This window comes from Myripristis murdjan, chromosome 9, assembly GCF_902150065.1.
Source record: "Myripristis murdjan chromosome 9, fMyrMur1.1, whole genome shotgun sequence".
NCBI classification, from domain to species: Eukaryota; Metazoa; Chordata; class Actinopteri; order Holocentriformes; family Holocentridae; genus Myripristis; species Myripristis murdjan.
Genome location: NC_043988.1, coordinates 24375687 through 24388915, shown reverse-complemented (window position 1 = coordinate 24388915; position 13229 = coordinate 24375687). Strand labels below are relative to the sequence as shown.

General features: G+C 40.8%; 1 protein-coding gene across 5 annotated transcripts in view; it reads left to right on the top strand.

The window, feature by feature from the left end:
* Positions 1-13229, top strand: part of dmxl1 (Dmx like 1) — a 63488-nt gene that overhangs the window by 17364 nt on the left and 32895 nt on the right. For 4 of the 5 annotated variants that reach the window (XM_030060966.1, XM_030060968.1, XM_030060965.1 and 1 more), the window contains exons 12-20: positions 461-708; positions 3842-4559; positions 5179-5300; positions 5608-5697; positions 6152-6254; positions 6403-6525; positions 6955-7179; positions 8144-9405; positions 9684-9942. In XM_030060966.1, coding sequence (XP_029916826.1) covers positions 461-708; positions 3842-4559; positions 5179-5300; positions 5608-5697; positions 6152-6254; positions 6403-6525; positions 6955-7179; positions 8144-9405; positions 9684-9942 — 3150 coding nt within the window. The remainder of the gene's footprint in view (positions 1-460; positions 709-3841; positions 4560-5178; positions 5301-5607; positions 5698-6151; positions 6255-6402; positions 6526-6954; positions 7180-8143; positions 9406-9683; positions 9943-13229) is intronic. The other variant, XM_030060967.1, reaches the window with a different exon arrangement.

Sequence of the window (13229 nt, the reverse complement as noted above, 5' to 3'; positions counted from 1 at the left end):
TTACAATGCCAGGCATTTGGATTATATAATGTATTTTATTTGGTCTAATCTACACTATACTCTTAATATGCATTACAGACAACTGTGCAGTAATTTCATCTGATATTATATTTTTTTCCTGGGTGGACAAAGTGACAAGGTCACATAGTGAATTTTCATTGCATTTACCTTTTTTAGATTAGGAGCAGGGCAATTTTCCAGGAATTTTTCACCCCAGCTAAATGAATGTAAAGTAAACACTGGCAGTGTCTCTCCTGGTATCTTCCTTCAAGCGCTGCAGGCCCAGAGTGCGTTCAGGCAAGATGAAAGTGTCTTTCCCATTTTAGGAATCCTGCCTTTATATTACATTCTCCTTTCTCTTGAATTATTTACATGTCAATTCTCAAAATTTACATTAGCACATGAGCACAACAGGGTGTTATGCAGACACAGTTGACCATGTTTTTACGTTTTCATCCAGAGCCTGAAGACGAGGATAACTTTGAGGAAGATCACAGCACCAGGCCGGCTTCCAGTGACCCCCAAACTGAAAGTGGGTCCATGGAGCTTCCCCTGGCGGCTGTGGAGCACCAGGTGGTGGTGCTTCTAGAGGAGTGGAATAAAGGGGCCGACATGTTGTTCAGCATCCACCCCATGGATGGCTCTCTGTTGGTCTGGCATGTCGACTGGTTGGATGAATACCAGCCGGGTATGTTCAGACAAGCACAGGTCAGTTCACTTTTGTTGTCGTTTGAATTTATGTAAAATGGATGTGTAGGGCCCTATAATTTCCGCGATCACGGAATCGCGGAATTAGCCAAATAAAACGGAATCTATTTTTAATGCGGAATTTTGCAGAATTTGACATAATTTGAATGAAATGCTGTTTTTGTGTGGAATATGAATGTATGTCTGGAGAAAATTACATGGAGGGAAGCAAATCTGGGTGATGCGTCCTCTTGTCATTTTTGTTCAATCATTAATAACATATCATTTTCACCTTTTATTGCTATAACAACGTAATTGTTAAATAAATAAAGTGTTGTTTATTTGTTACCTCAGTTAATTTAAGGTAATTTCTATTTCATTTGTGTGCATTTTAGTCATTAATTATTTTAGTCATTAACATTAAAAACACACCCTTTTTTGGTAGTAAAATAAGAGTAAAAGGTAAAAAACGGAATTTCCAAAAATTAAAAGGTAAAAAACGGAATTTCCAAAAATTAAAACGGAAAAAACTGAATTTGGGAAAAAATAAAAAGGGTTTTATAGGGCACTAGATGTGTGATGGAGTGTGCAGATTTGTTTTTAATTATCACACTTAACCCTCACATTCTACGTGTGTACAACTTCATCCCACTTTTCTTCCTAACATGTATGGGCCTTAGTTCCCTCACAGTCTCACCAGTTGAACCCAGATACATAGTCAGTGTACTTTTCCATTAGAAAAGTACAGGAAAGCTGACATTGTATTTCCTTCTCCTTTTGATGTGGGGCCCTGACCTCAATCACATGCTGATGTCTTTGTTCCATCTTAAACAAATAATAGCGTGGGCCTTCTTGTTTTGTTACATATTACCAATGCTTAACAGGTACTCACAGCAGTAAAATTGCAGCCAGGAGGTGAGAGTGCACCTTTTTAAATTCACTTGAAAGGTAAATTCATGCATCATTGCCACAGCATGATATCTGAATACTGTTGTTTATTAATAAATTAATACTCTTTGCCCTCCTTTGGTTACTTTTTTGTTTCAATGGTTTAGGTTCACATTCCAAAAAAATAAATTATGTTTGTGTCATCTGTTATTATCTCCATTACTTTCACAACTGCAACTTTCCATATATTTGTACCCACGTTCACCAATTATATCGTGCAGAAGAGTGCTACTTAGAGAGAAGAGGCATTGGCAGTCATTTCAATAAGGTTGTGAATCATTTTGACAGCCATGATTGTCTGGCTCCTATTCTAATGGCTTCTTATCCAGTGTTCCGATAATTATATTCTAATTAAGTGTGACTTCATATGAAATTAGAAATTCCCTTGATGCATTTTTATCAGCGCTGAAATGATGAGAAGCTCATAACACCGCAGTCAGTCAGGCAAGGCAGTTGATAGTATCACAAGTTTCAGTGCCATCCAGGTTGATTAGGCCTGGCTGCTTTCATTAGATAAAATGGGCCTGAAACTGAGTGGGCACATATTGTTGTTTTTTTACTCTCCATCACTGTCAGAGTCTGTTCATTAGTCATTTTATTGATTTCAGGAACCTTACTGGTACCTCTAGATACAGGCATAGCATCTTCAAGATCTTCAGAAGGCATTAGCGCTGTTACTATTTTCATTTCAGTAGTGCTTGTGCGCAGCCTAGCAAATTAGACATCCATTAAGGTGTTGTCTAGCAACTAGGAATTTGCTAGAACAGTTAAATCATACACCTTTTTGGCAGCTTGAATATGGTCATAACACTGCACCATTGTAACAACAAACAATTCTTAATTTGTTTTAATCGAAAACTGAAAAAAATAAATTCTTCAGAGTTTCTCATCGACCCCTATAATGGTTACAACCTGTCACCTAGGGTTAGAGTTAGGGGAGGTCTAAAATTCAGGGTTAGTAGGAAAAAGGAACAATATAGAGAAATGACCAGTGATCACTTGATTCAAGGTATGCTCCATTTAGAACAAAATGTGCTTACTCACATTGCTTGCTTGAAGCTTTAAACCAGGGGTATTCAATTAAAATTCAAAGAGGTCCAGTTACTAAAATTTCCTCCCAGCAAAGGTCCGAATCTTAAAATGTCTAAATAGTGTACCCTGATGTAAATAAAATCAACAACGTATGTACATTTCTATATCGTTTATTGTCAAATTTCAAGTGTTTTCAAAGTAATATACCTTTAACATACCAATAAGTCTGAACTTGTATGGCACTTGGAATGGAAAAAAATACTGCAGTTTTCTTTACTACGTTTCAAGTAACAGAAAACAGAGACTGAATTACTTCTGAATAAAATATATAAAAAGTGCAAACACAGCTCTGAGCAGCCTTCATCTTTAAAAGTTTGGTTTCCACTATCTACTTTTCTCATTTTGGAGTAAGCCATTTTCTTGGCTCATCTCCTCTCTTCCGCTATTCTCTGGTGCTGAAAGGTAAACAATCGATTTGATTGGCTTGGCTATCAATGTCGCTCCTGTCGTATTTAAACTATGTGGTTTATAAGAACAAGAGTTCTTTTGGGATGTCCTGGTGGCTCAGCCAGAGTGGTGTGTACCATTATGCCTAAGGCTACATGCACATAAATACATATTTGCTTTAAAACTGCATTTTACAACTAAGATCTGTGTCCTCATGAGCATTTTAGCACTGTATCAGCAATAATCTCTGTCCATATTTACTTGACCATTCATGAATGCTGGGCATACATGTGCCAATGTAAACAGGAGGCAGATTGTCTACCCTGTGGGCTGGTTGGGAGCATTATGCACCCCATTCCTGAGGAGCTGAGGCACAGCTGGCTGCAGAGCCAGCACTAAGCTAAAGGCTAGGCTAATGGAAAAATGCATGACATACAAACCATCTTTTCCAACTAATATGGGTTCAGTAGCATATCCAGACGTCTCCATTTTGGGGGTTGTATTTGCTGAAGTAGTGTGGATGCTAGGCACAAATGTAGCAAAAGTTAAGCATTTTAAAACGAACACATATAAGTGTGGATGAAGTCTGAGACCTTAATGCAGCAGCCAGGGTTCAAGTCTGGCCTGGGCCCTTTGCTGCACGACATCCCCGTTCTCTCCAAGTGTAATTTTCTATTCTTTTCTGTTGCTGTAGATTTCTAGCTGTGCTTTTCTCTCTTTCTTGCAGGTGTCGTTTGTGTCCCGTATCCCTGTGGCGTTCCCTACAGGTGATGCAAACTCCCTAAGCCGCAGTGTGGTCATGTATGCCTGTAACAAGAATGTAGATCTTGCCATCCAGCATGGCAGACAGCGGCCTTCTGGGGGCACGTTGCCTCAGTCCACCTCTGCTCTCATCAGCTATGGTGGCCACGGGAAAGCTTCGTCCAGCAGTAGCCTTCGCCTCAGCATTTTCACTCCCAATGTCCTTATGATCTCCACGCATGCTGATGGCTCTCTAAACCAGTGGGCAGTCAGTTTTGCTGAAGACTCCGCTTTCTCCACGGTGCTCAGCGTCTCTCACAAGTCACGGTACTGCGGCCATCGCTTCCACCTCAATGACCTAGCCTGTCACTCGCTACTTCCTCTCCTCCTCACCACCTCACACCACAATGCCTTGCGGACACCAGAGGTGGACAGCATCCTTGCTCCTCCAGAGGCCTGCTCTTCTGGCCTCTCTCAGTCAACATTTAACCCCCGTGGGTCACGGCCCAGCCGGGTGTCCTTAGGTGTGGTATCCCAGGATCCCAATGCTATCTACAGTGAGCTGATCTTGTGGAGAGTGGACCCTGTGGGGCCGCTGTCTTTCTCTGGAGGAGTCTCGGAGCTAGCAAGGATCAATTCTCTCCATGCCTCAGCCTTTTCCAATGTAGCCTGGCTGCCCACACTCATCCCGAGTAACTGTCTAGGTAAAAAAATATTTGCATTGTTTCATGATTGCTTAAAAGTTGATTCTCTCTTGCATTGATTATTTGACATTTTAGTGAAAATTGTTTGAGTTTCATAATGCTTTTTTAAAAAATAAAACAAGATTTGGTGAAGTAAATGTAGCTTTTGTAGGACAGTGAGACACAACCATATAATCATTTTGGTGCAGCAGGAAAGAGGAAAAGAAGCATCTGTTTTTGTAATAATATAGCCAGATGAGACCAAAATTGACACATCAAATTCCCATCAGTATAATTTAGCAGTATTCTTGAGTCTGTTTTTGTCCTCATTTGTAAATAATGTGTTCCTCTGTCTAAAATTATCAAGGTAACAAATCTTCCAAATAGTAAACTAGCAATAAAGAATCCAGGGCAACACTACCTTAAAACTTTTTTATTGCAGCAATAAAAAAGTTATGACTGTCACTCTTCTGTTGGATTCTGTATCATCTTTATTGTGCCTGTCAAAAGAAAACAGCATATGTTAGACATGACAGATATTGAGAAATTCAGACTTTCAGTGAATACTAAAACTTGTTTGACTTAACAGTGAAAAAGGGTATCATACCACACAGCCTTCAACCTTTTTGTCATTGTTTAGGTGTGTACTGTAACTCTCCCAGCGCTTGTTTCGTAGCCAGTGATGGCCACTCACTCAGGCTGTACCAAGCTGTTATTGAAGCAAAGAAACTCTTAAGTGAGCTTTCCAACCCTGAGATATCAGTAAGTCATCTACCAACATTATCCAACTACAAACACAGGTCGTAGTCTATGGTGCAGTGTCATACTGTGACTAATTTTCAGAATATTGTTGGTGCATCCAATGTAAACAGTTCATAATTGCCACAAATTAAGGGAAATTATTAATTACCATGTAAGTGGTATTGATGACAGGCCTGCTGATAGTCATTATTTTGAATTTTATCCTAAATTCACTAACCACTGTTTGCCACATTTTTTTAGTTTGTAATGAACCATTTTTTGAAACATGAGAAATTAAATTGTTTATCTTTCATTTGTTTTAATTCAGAAATATGTGGGTGAGGTGTTCAACATCATTAGTCAGCAGTCCACAGCAAAACCAGGGTGTATCATTGAACTGGATGCCATCACTGACTTTGTAAGTATAAATCAATCCGAAGAGTAACTCATAAAAGCAGGATGAGCACATAATCCTTTTTGTCTAAATGAGCAACTAAGCAACAAAAAAGAACCTCAGAGAGATTATTAAAATAAAAGCTACATAAAGTGAACAAAATGATTTGTTTGTTCAGATTTCTGTTAGCCGTTACATAAGGTAACTGCTCTTCTTCCTTGGGTCCACAATTAAAAGGCCACCACTTCCAGAGTTTTTGCAGCATGAAATGTTCTGTACTAGGCTTTGTCTCTGTGAAAGGTCAACCATGAAAAAATACCAGGTCTAGAGCAATCCCCTCAGGCAGAGTGTATGTGTGTTTGTGTATCTAATGTAAAGTGTGTCTGTACATTCACCACAGCGGGAGGCGAGAACCCTAGCTGCGGTTCTATGTCTGTATGTGATCTAATTGGGTAATGGTCACTCTTTTTCTGTACAGCAGGGTAAGGAGACACAACTCCTGCATGTTTTTGAGGAGGACCTTATCCTTGGCAGTGAGAAGACAGACAGCACTCAGGAAACCCCAGATACTACTCACGCTGGTATAGGCAGTTTATTTTTTTCCATTACTAACTCATTAACTTATAGATATTTTTAAGATAAATAATCAGTCATTGCTTTGCTCCTGATTGAACGATGTTTATGCCGGCACCGTGCAGAAATATGGTTTGTATGTGTTTGTTTCCCCAGCAGCCTGCAGCCAGCCAGCATTCTCAGCACGTTTTTTCCTAGTGGTGGTAGAATTAACCCCGACCGGCCGTTCCCTTCTCCACATGTGGCACCTCCATCTTGCTGCCCAGCCTGTCACAATGGGTGGGTACTTTTAAAACTTTCAGCTCATACACAAGAATGGAAGGGAAATTTTTAAAGAGTTTCTAAGTTATAAAAATAATCAAAACACAAAAATTCTTATAAGAAATTGAAAGTTCTGCTGTTGAAATTCACCACCAAAGTGAATTCCCTCAGGACCAGCACTTCAGTGCATTTTCTTGTTCATTCCCCAACCAACATTGGGTGGTTTATTTATTTTGCCTGAAGGCCTCACTTTTTAGTTTTACCATTCTTGTCCCTGAGAGTCTGTGTGCAGTTTAAATATTAGTATCATATGGACAAAATTGTAATGTAAAATAGCTCTAATAGCTGTTAATTAGACCTGAAAAGGTATGGAATTGGGTGCTTAGATGAAAGTGTGTCCTAGATCTTCTAAAAGCCTTTTCTCTGTTCCTGTTTGTGTCTGTGCAGAAGAGCCTACATCTCTCCCAGAGAAGGATGCTGCCACAGCTTCTCCCAGGAATTCTTCCCAGTTTAACTTTGAAACATTCAGTTCCCCAGTACCTCAAAAGAGTAGACCCTGTACCTCCAATCTGCAGAGTGCCTGTCGGCTCAGCCTCACAACACACAGGCTGTATAGCCAAGAGATGGCTCTGCCAGCAGGAGTGGAGGCCATCAGTGTTACGCCCTCAGCAGGTGAGGGGAAATGAGGAATGACACACAAGTATACACGCATACTAATGAAAATCTGCTGCCACACATACATACACAGGTTCAAGGAGTTGATCTAGTGAGTTGCAGGAGGCAAACATAGCTCAGCATGTGAGAACACTGAGCATGCCAGTTTCCGTTGTTAAACTCATACATAAAATGCTCCTAGACAGTCACCTTTGTATTTGCACCCAGACAATACTGCAGAAACACAAGTATAACAGGCCCTTTTGTTTGGCTGCCAGTGGGTGGATACCAATCTAATAGCTGGCCACAGAAGCAGAAATCTCATAAGCATTAGCAACCACTGAGGCATTTACTGGCACCAGCATAGACCGAAGTGCTAATTTCATGTTGCCATCGGAAATTGATTTCCAGAGAATACTGAGTGGCTGATTCACGTAACCTTCCTGCAGTGTCTTTTAGTCTATTATTAGGAACTTATTGATCTTTCTTTCTTTACCTATGAATATTTTCTCTTATTATCACGGGAATGGAAACAGAAGCTGATAAGCCTGGATATAACTTTGAAGATAGATATGTCAGAGTTACTACACAGATCTGGAAAGCTTGGGAAAGCTATGCTATATTCATTGGACAATTTCTAGTTTTAAAAACGTTTTTATAAATTTCACCAAAAAAACAATAGAAACATGTTGTTTAGCCCCAATGCACCTCAATCTACATACTTTATATAAGTATGTAGATTGAGGTGTAACACTGAATGTAACACATTCAGTGTTACATTCTGTGATATTTGCACTGTGAAGAAGAATTTTCAGTTATAGAGTTCGTTGGCCTCATTTATAATCATGTCATAATGTTGTTCATCTGCTGTTAACAAAGAAGTTCACAAATGTTAATGTCTGGAAAAGGTGTTGATATAATGCAAGTGAAAGGTGCAGAAAACCTCCAGTAACTAATGGCCAATTGTGAATTCTCCTCCTAGGTCACCTGAGTGCATCGTCCTTACTGCCGGCTGGCCGTGCACCTTACCTCCTTGCCACTTCCTGTTCTGATGGCAAGGTGCGCTTCTGGAAGTGCAGTGTCACGGGGTCAGACCCCTCCTCCACGGACAAGCTGGTATACCAGTGGGAGGAGTGGCCTCTCCTGGTGGAGGAGGGACTAATCAATAGCAGTGCAGTAAGCGTGCCAGGTCGCCCAATAGAGGTCAGCTGCTGTCACACAAGCCGGATTGCAGTGGCCTACAGGCAGATGCCAAATGTACCTCTGAACTTTACACCTCAAATAAGCTCTCACCCTCCTTTTACCTCTATCCCTGCCTTGGCCTCCACCCCTTCTCCCTATAGTACCGCCACCCATCTGACCCCAACTTTTAGCACACACCGTAGCCCAAGTCTCAACTCCAGTCCTAACCCAGCAAACACAAGAGAGCCGCTGGTTCATATTAGCATCTTCCAGTGCGAGTCCACAGGAGGCTCTCAGTGGATACTAGAACAGACTATTGTCTTGGACAGTGCAAGTTCCACAGCTAACTATGACATTAGCAGTAGCACAACTAAGAGTGCCAATATTCCCATTAGTAACATGGACTTCCCTGTACCTAATGAGAACTGTCTTGGTTCTACGAGTAAGAGCCTGGTTCATTTGGACTGGGTTTCCCAAGAGGATGGGTCCCACATTCTAACTGTCGGTATCGGGACAAAGCTTTACATGTATGGCCTTCTCTCTGGTAAGCCTCCAGAGCTGGGTCCATCCTCTGAGACTAGAGACCAAAGCTTGTCTCGTCTGGTTCTGCTCCGATCAGTTGATCTAGTCTCTTCTGTCGAAGGCTCCTTACCCATTCCAGTCTCCCTCTCCTGGGTACGAGATGGCATCTTGGTTGTAGGCATGGACTGTGAGATGCATGTCTACTCCCAGTGGCAGCCACCGACACCACCCAAAACAAATGCTGCCATCACCCAAGACACAGACATAAGTAGCAGTGTCTCCTCCATTATCTCTGCAGTCAGACAGAGCCAGGAGGAGGGGCTTAGCCCTGGGGCTGCCACATCAACACTGGCCCCTCCCAAAAAGGCCCTAACAAGGTCAATGATGAGCCTAGCTCAGAAACTCAGTGGGAAGAGGACAGTTTACGACCTGCCGATAGAGATGGAAGATTCTGGGCTGTTCGAAGCAGCTCACCAACTTTTCCCCACCTTGCCCCAGTACCACCCTGTACAATTACTAGAGCTCATGGACCTAGGGAAGGTAAGTTGATGGTGTTACTGAATATCCATCTTGTTGTTTTTTTACTCTTTTTTTTTTTTTTTTTTTTTTTTTTTTATTTTAATTGAATGAACAGGCCAATTTATAGAGTTTGTTTAGTTTAGTTTTCTGTGAGCTATATTGAGGGGAGAAAGGTTAATGAATCTAAAAAATGTTAAAAGTTTGAGAGAAATTAAGAGGCTAGTGTTGACTTCATTAAACAAGTCCTGTCAGTGGACATGCACATTAAATATTTCTGCGACATATTTTTGTCTCTTAAGGTTCATCGCGCCAAAGCAATCCTCTCCCACTTAGTTAAATGCATTGCTGGTGAAATTGTGGCCCTTAAAGACAATACCGCCAATCAAGAGAAGCGTGTGCGCTCTCGAACCATCAGCGCTGGAGGCAGCATGGCCAGGGACAGTAAGATGTTCAGCAAGGGAGAGAGCTCCTCCCCAGACTACACAGAGATCAACTCCATTCCTCCCCTGCCTCTGTATGCCCTGCTGGCAGCTGATGAGGACACCTCGCCACAACCTGGTAGGCATACAATATGTATTTTTAGAGGTTTGTAAGGGCAAATACGAGTTTAATCTGCAGAGGTCAGTGTCAGCGAAATAGCTGTAAAACCTGCTCTTGTCTATAACTGGGAAAGTGGCTCACAAGGTGAAATTGTGCACTGCCCCATTTAGATTTTGGGGAACTGTAGGGCTGGAGGTGTCCAGTGCCACTGTGAATAATAGATGCATTTCACCCATTTTCTTGCCTATTTTAAGAGTTTAGGTAGTATAGTGACATCCTTGTTGATGAATTTTGCATGACATTTTTAGAGGCTGGTCAAGAGGGTTGGCAGTTAGGGTGCAAGCTCCATAGGAAATGTGGCACCCACCAACCTTTCCCTTCTTGTAGATATAAGAAGGGGGATGCCATGCGTCTGGACAGGCTGGTGAGGAGGGCCTGGTGGGTATGGAGCTTGATTCCCTTTTGTCAGTAGCAAAGACAAAGACGCTAAATAAACTGTAGCCCATGAAGTGTTATCCAATGCCTGCCACCCTCTGCACAGCACAATCACTAGGAAAAGGAGTATGTTCAGTGGTGGGCTGCTCTCCTCAGTCCTCAGACAGACTGAGGACGTCTTTTGTCCTTTTGTCCCCCAGGCCATACGACTATTCAACTCCTCCCAGTGATGGAGGGCCAAAATTTACTATTAGGTGTGATGCTGCCTCTCTGCTACTGCCCATGTTTGGTGTGTCTGATAGTAGGCTGCTGGCCTGTTGGTTACTGGCTATGTTAGCCTAACTCACAATTTGTATTTGTATTTGTTTACATATTCATTTCAAAGTTGTATTTAATACTGTTATAGTTAGTATAATAATAACAATATTGTTGTTATTATTATTATTGTTGTTGTTGTTATTATTTGTTTGTTTGTTTGTTTGTTTGTTTGTTTGTTTTTATTCCTTTTATAATGTATTACTCTTATTCTAAGGTGTATTGGTGTTGGGATGTGTTTTATTGGATGCCTGAATATCCCTGGGGATCAGTAAAGTTTCTATTCATCTATATGCCAATGCAAAGGCACCCTGACTGCAAAGGTATCATCACCTTTATTCTGTAATCTGACTTTTGGAACGGTGAAGAGTGCTCTTTGCCGAGCTGAGACTTTGCCTCTGCACATAATGAGATAACTGCTCTGAAATACAAGCTGGAGCCAGATCATTTACTGCTTTGAAAGCAGTCAGTAAAATTTTTAAATCAGTCCTAAAATGAACTGGAAACCCAAATAGGGTGTCTAAAATGATCTCTTTAGTTAAAAGCCTCGCTGTAAGTTGCAGACAAAATAAGGCTTTCTGGTTAAGGCAGTAGCACAGGTACACTAGCAAATGTGTGGTGAGATGAAGGCATGGATGACTTCCTCTAGGCCAGCAGTGGAGAGAAATGATATACAGTCATTTTAGAGATATTTCTCAACTGATGGAAGCAAGACTGAAAATCTGTTTGGATTTGCTACTAAAAATTCAGAGCAGTTGGAGGAGTTTTGTGATGGCAGAAAGTCAGATTAGTGTTGGTCTGGTCAGCAAGACCACACATTGTGTTGACTTGCAAGTGTGAGCAACATGTTATATAACCTACTGACTGCACAGATAGTCTGTGGAAGAATCTGCAAGTCCAGAGTTGACCATTGAGATCTCTTTTCTATTTCTGTTAGCGCTGTACGCGTGGTATATGTCATTTAATAAAACAAAAGATTAGTTCAATATACAAACCAAACATAATGTGTAAATGGTAAAGCAGCACCGAAGTAAATGGTAATATGACAACAGAAAGGAAAATACTCATTACCAGGAAAATAAGGGAATATACAAATAGAATAAAGAGAAGGTACATTGAAATGCCTTTTTTGGAAATGGTTGTGCAAATTTTTCAATAAATTTGGTAATTTATTCATGAGGTAAAGCTGCACTAGACAAGATTTTTTATACCAGGTGTGTTTTGGGGAATGTTTTCTGCGGACTGCCAGTTTCAAACTGAAACTTATGAGTGAAATGCAGAACTTCCCCCCAAACAGCAGAGGCCCCGGCAAGCAGGTGCCATCAGTAATGGTTGTACCTGGTGAAAAAGATTTTCTTCACCAATTCCAGCCCCACCACTGACTAAGAAGAAGAAATTTAGGCCTAAGGAGGACTGTGCAGTTTACTGACCTCATGTCGCATGACTTCTGGATATTAAAGTCTCAATATTCAGTTACTTACCTCTAGATTAAATTTGGTGCCACCGACGTATGAAATTGCCTAGTGCAGCTTTAAAGTTATAATATGTAACTTATAACCTTGAGGTAGTAAGTGTATTATTATTCCCGTCCTCCTCAGGTTGGTAAAGTTCATAGCCCAGCACTTGTCACTCATCTTGATGAGCTGTCTTCCTTGAAATAGCATTTAGCCTGCAGTTGAGGCAACTGGCATCCATAAAGCTACCACATGCGCTGAAGAAGCAGATAGAGAACGCAGGCAATCCTCAGTTTAAAAAAAGCTATGCTGATATTTACCCATGTTTTGGAGTGGGTCCTGTTTGTTGTTGTTTTGTTTCTCTCTGCTTTCCACCGTTGCTGTTGTAGCTATGATTTCAAGCCTCACCTTGATAATCACAACTCAGTGTGATTCGTGAGTGCTGATGGGACGCATTCCTCAAAACGTCCTGAACACCACTGAGAAGCCAAATGCAGGCAAATGACTTTGTAAGGCAGGTACATGCAGGGCAGCAGAGAGACATCGCTTCATATTGTATGGCATATCCCATATGCGCAGCGTATCTACTTATCATTTTAATGCAAAAAAGTTGCAGTTTGTAGCTTTTAATTCAGAATTCGACTAATTTAATTATGATTTTATTAATTGGTTTAAAATTGTATTGTTGTTGTACATTATCATTTTCACTCATCAGTTAGCACTCTACAATGACCTTATTCCCGTGTACAGTGATATTCTGTTGACTGTTATTTAATCAGCTACAAATAATTACTGATACTTGGTGGCTGGTGAAGATACATTACCAAAACAGGTAACAATTTTTTATATGTCAAGCTGAAAAAGGAAATGGTTGTGAGGCTGTTAAATTTGATACTATGTGCTAAATTGAGTGTGGGTGATTACAGTACCTCAGCTAGATCTCATTCAAATGTGATAGATCCTACATAGATCTCTGTGACCGTGAATGGAAGAGGGTGAAAAATGATAGAACAAAAATAACCTACATCTTATCTTTTCTTGAATTAAAATAGACATAGTAACCTTGTTTTATACCCCGTTGTAACCGAGAGAAAATAATAT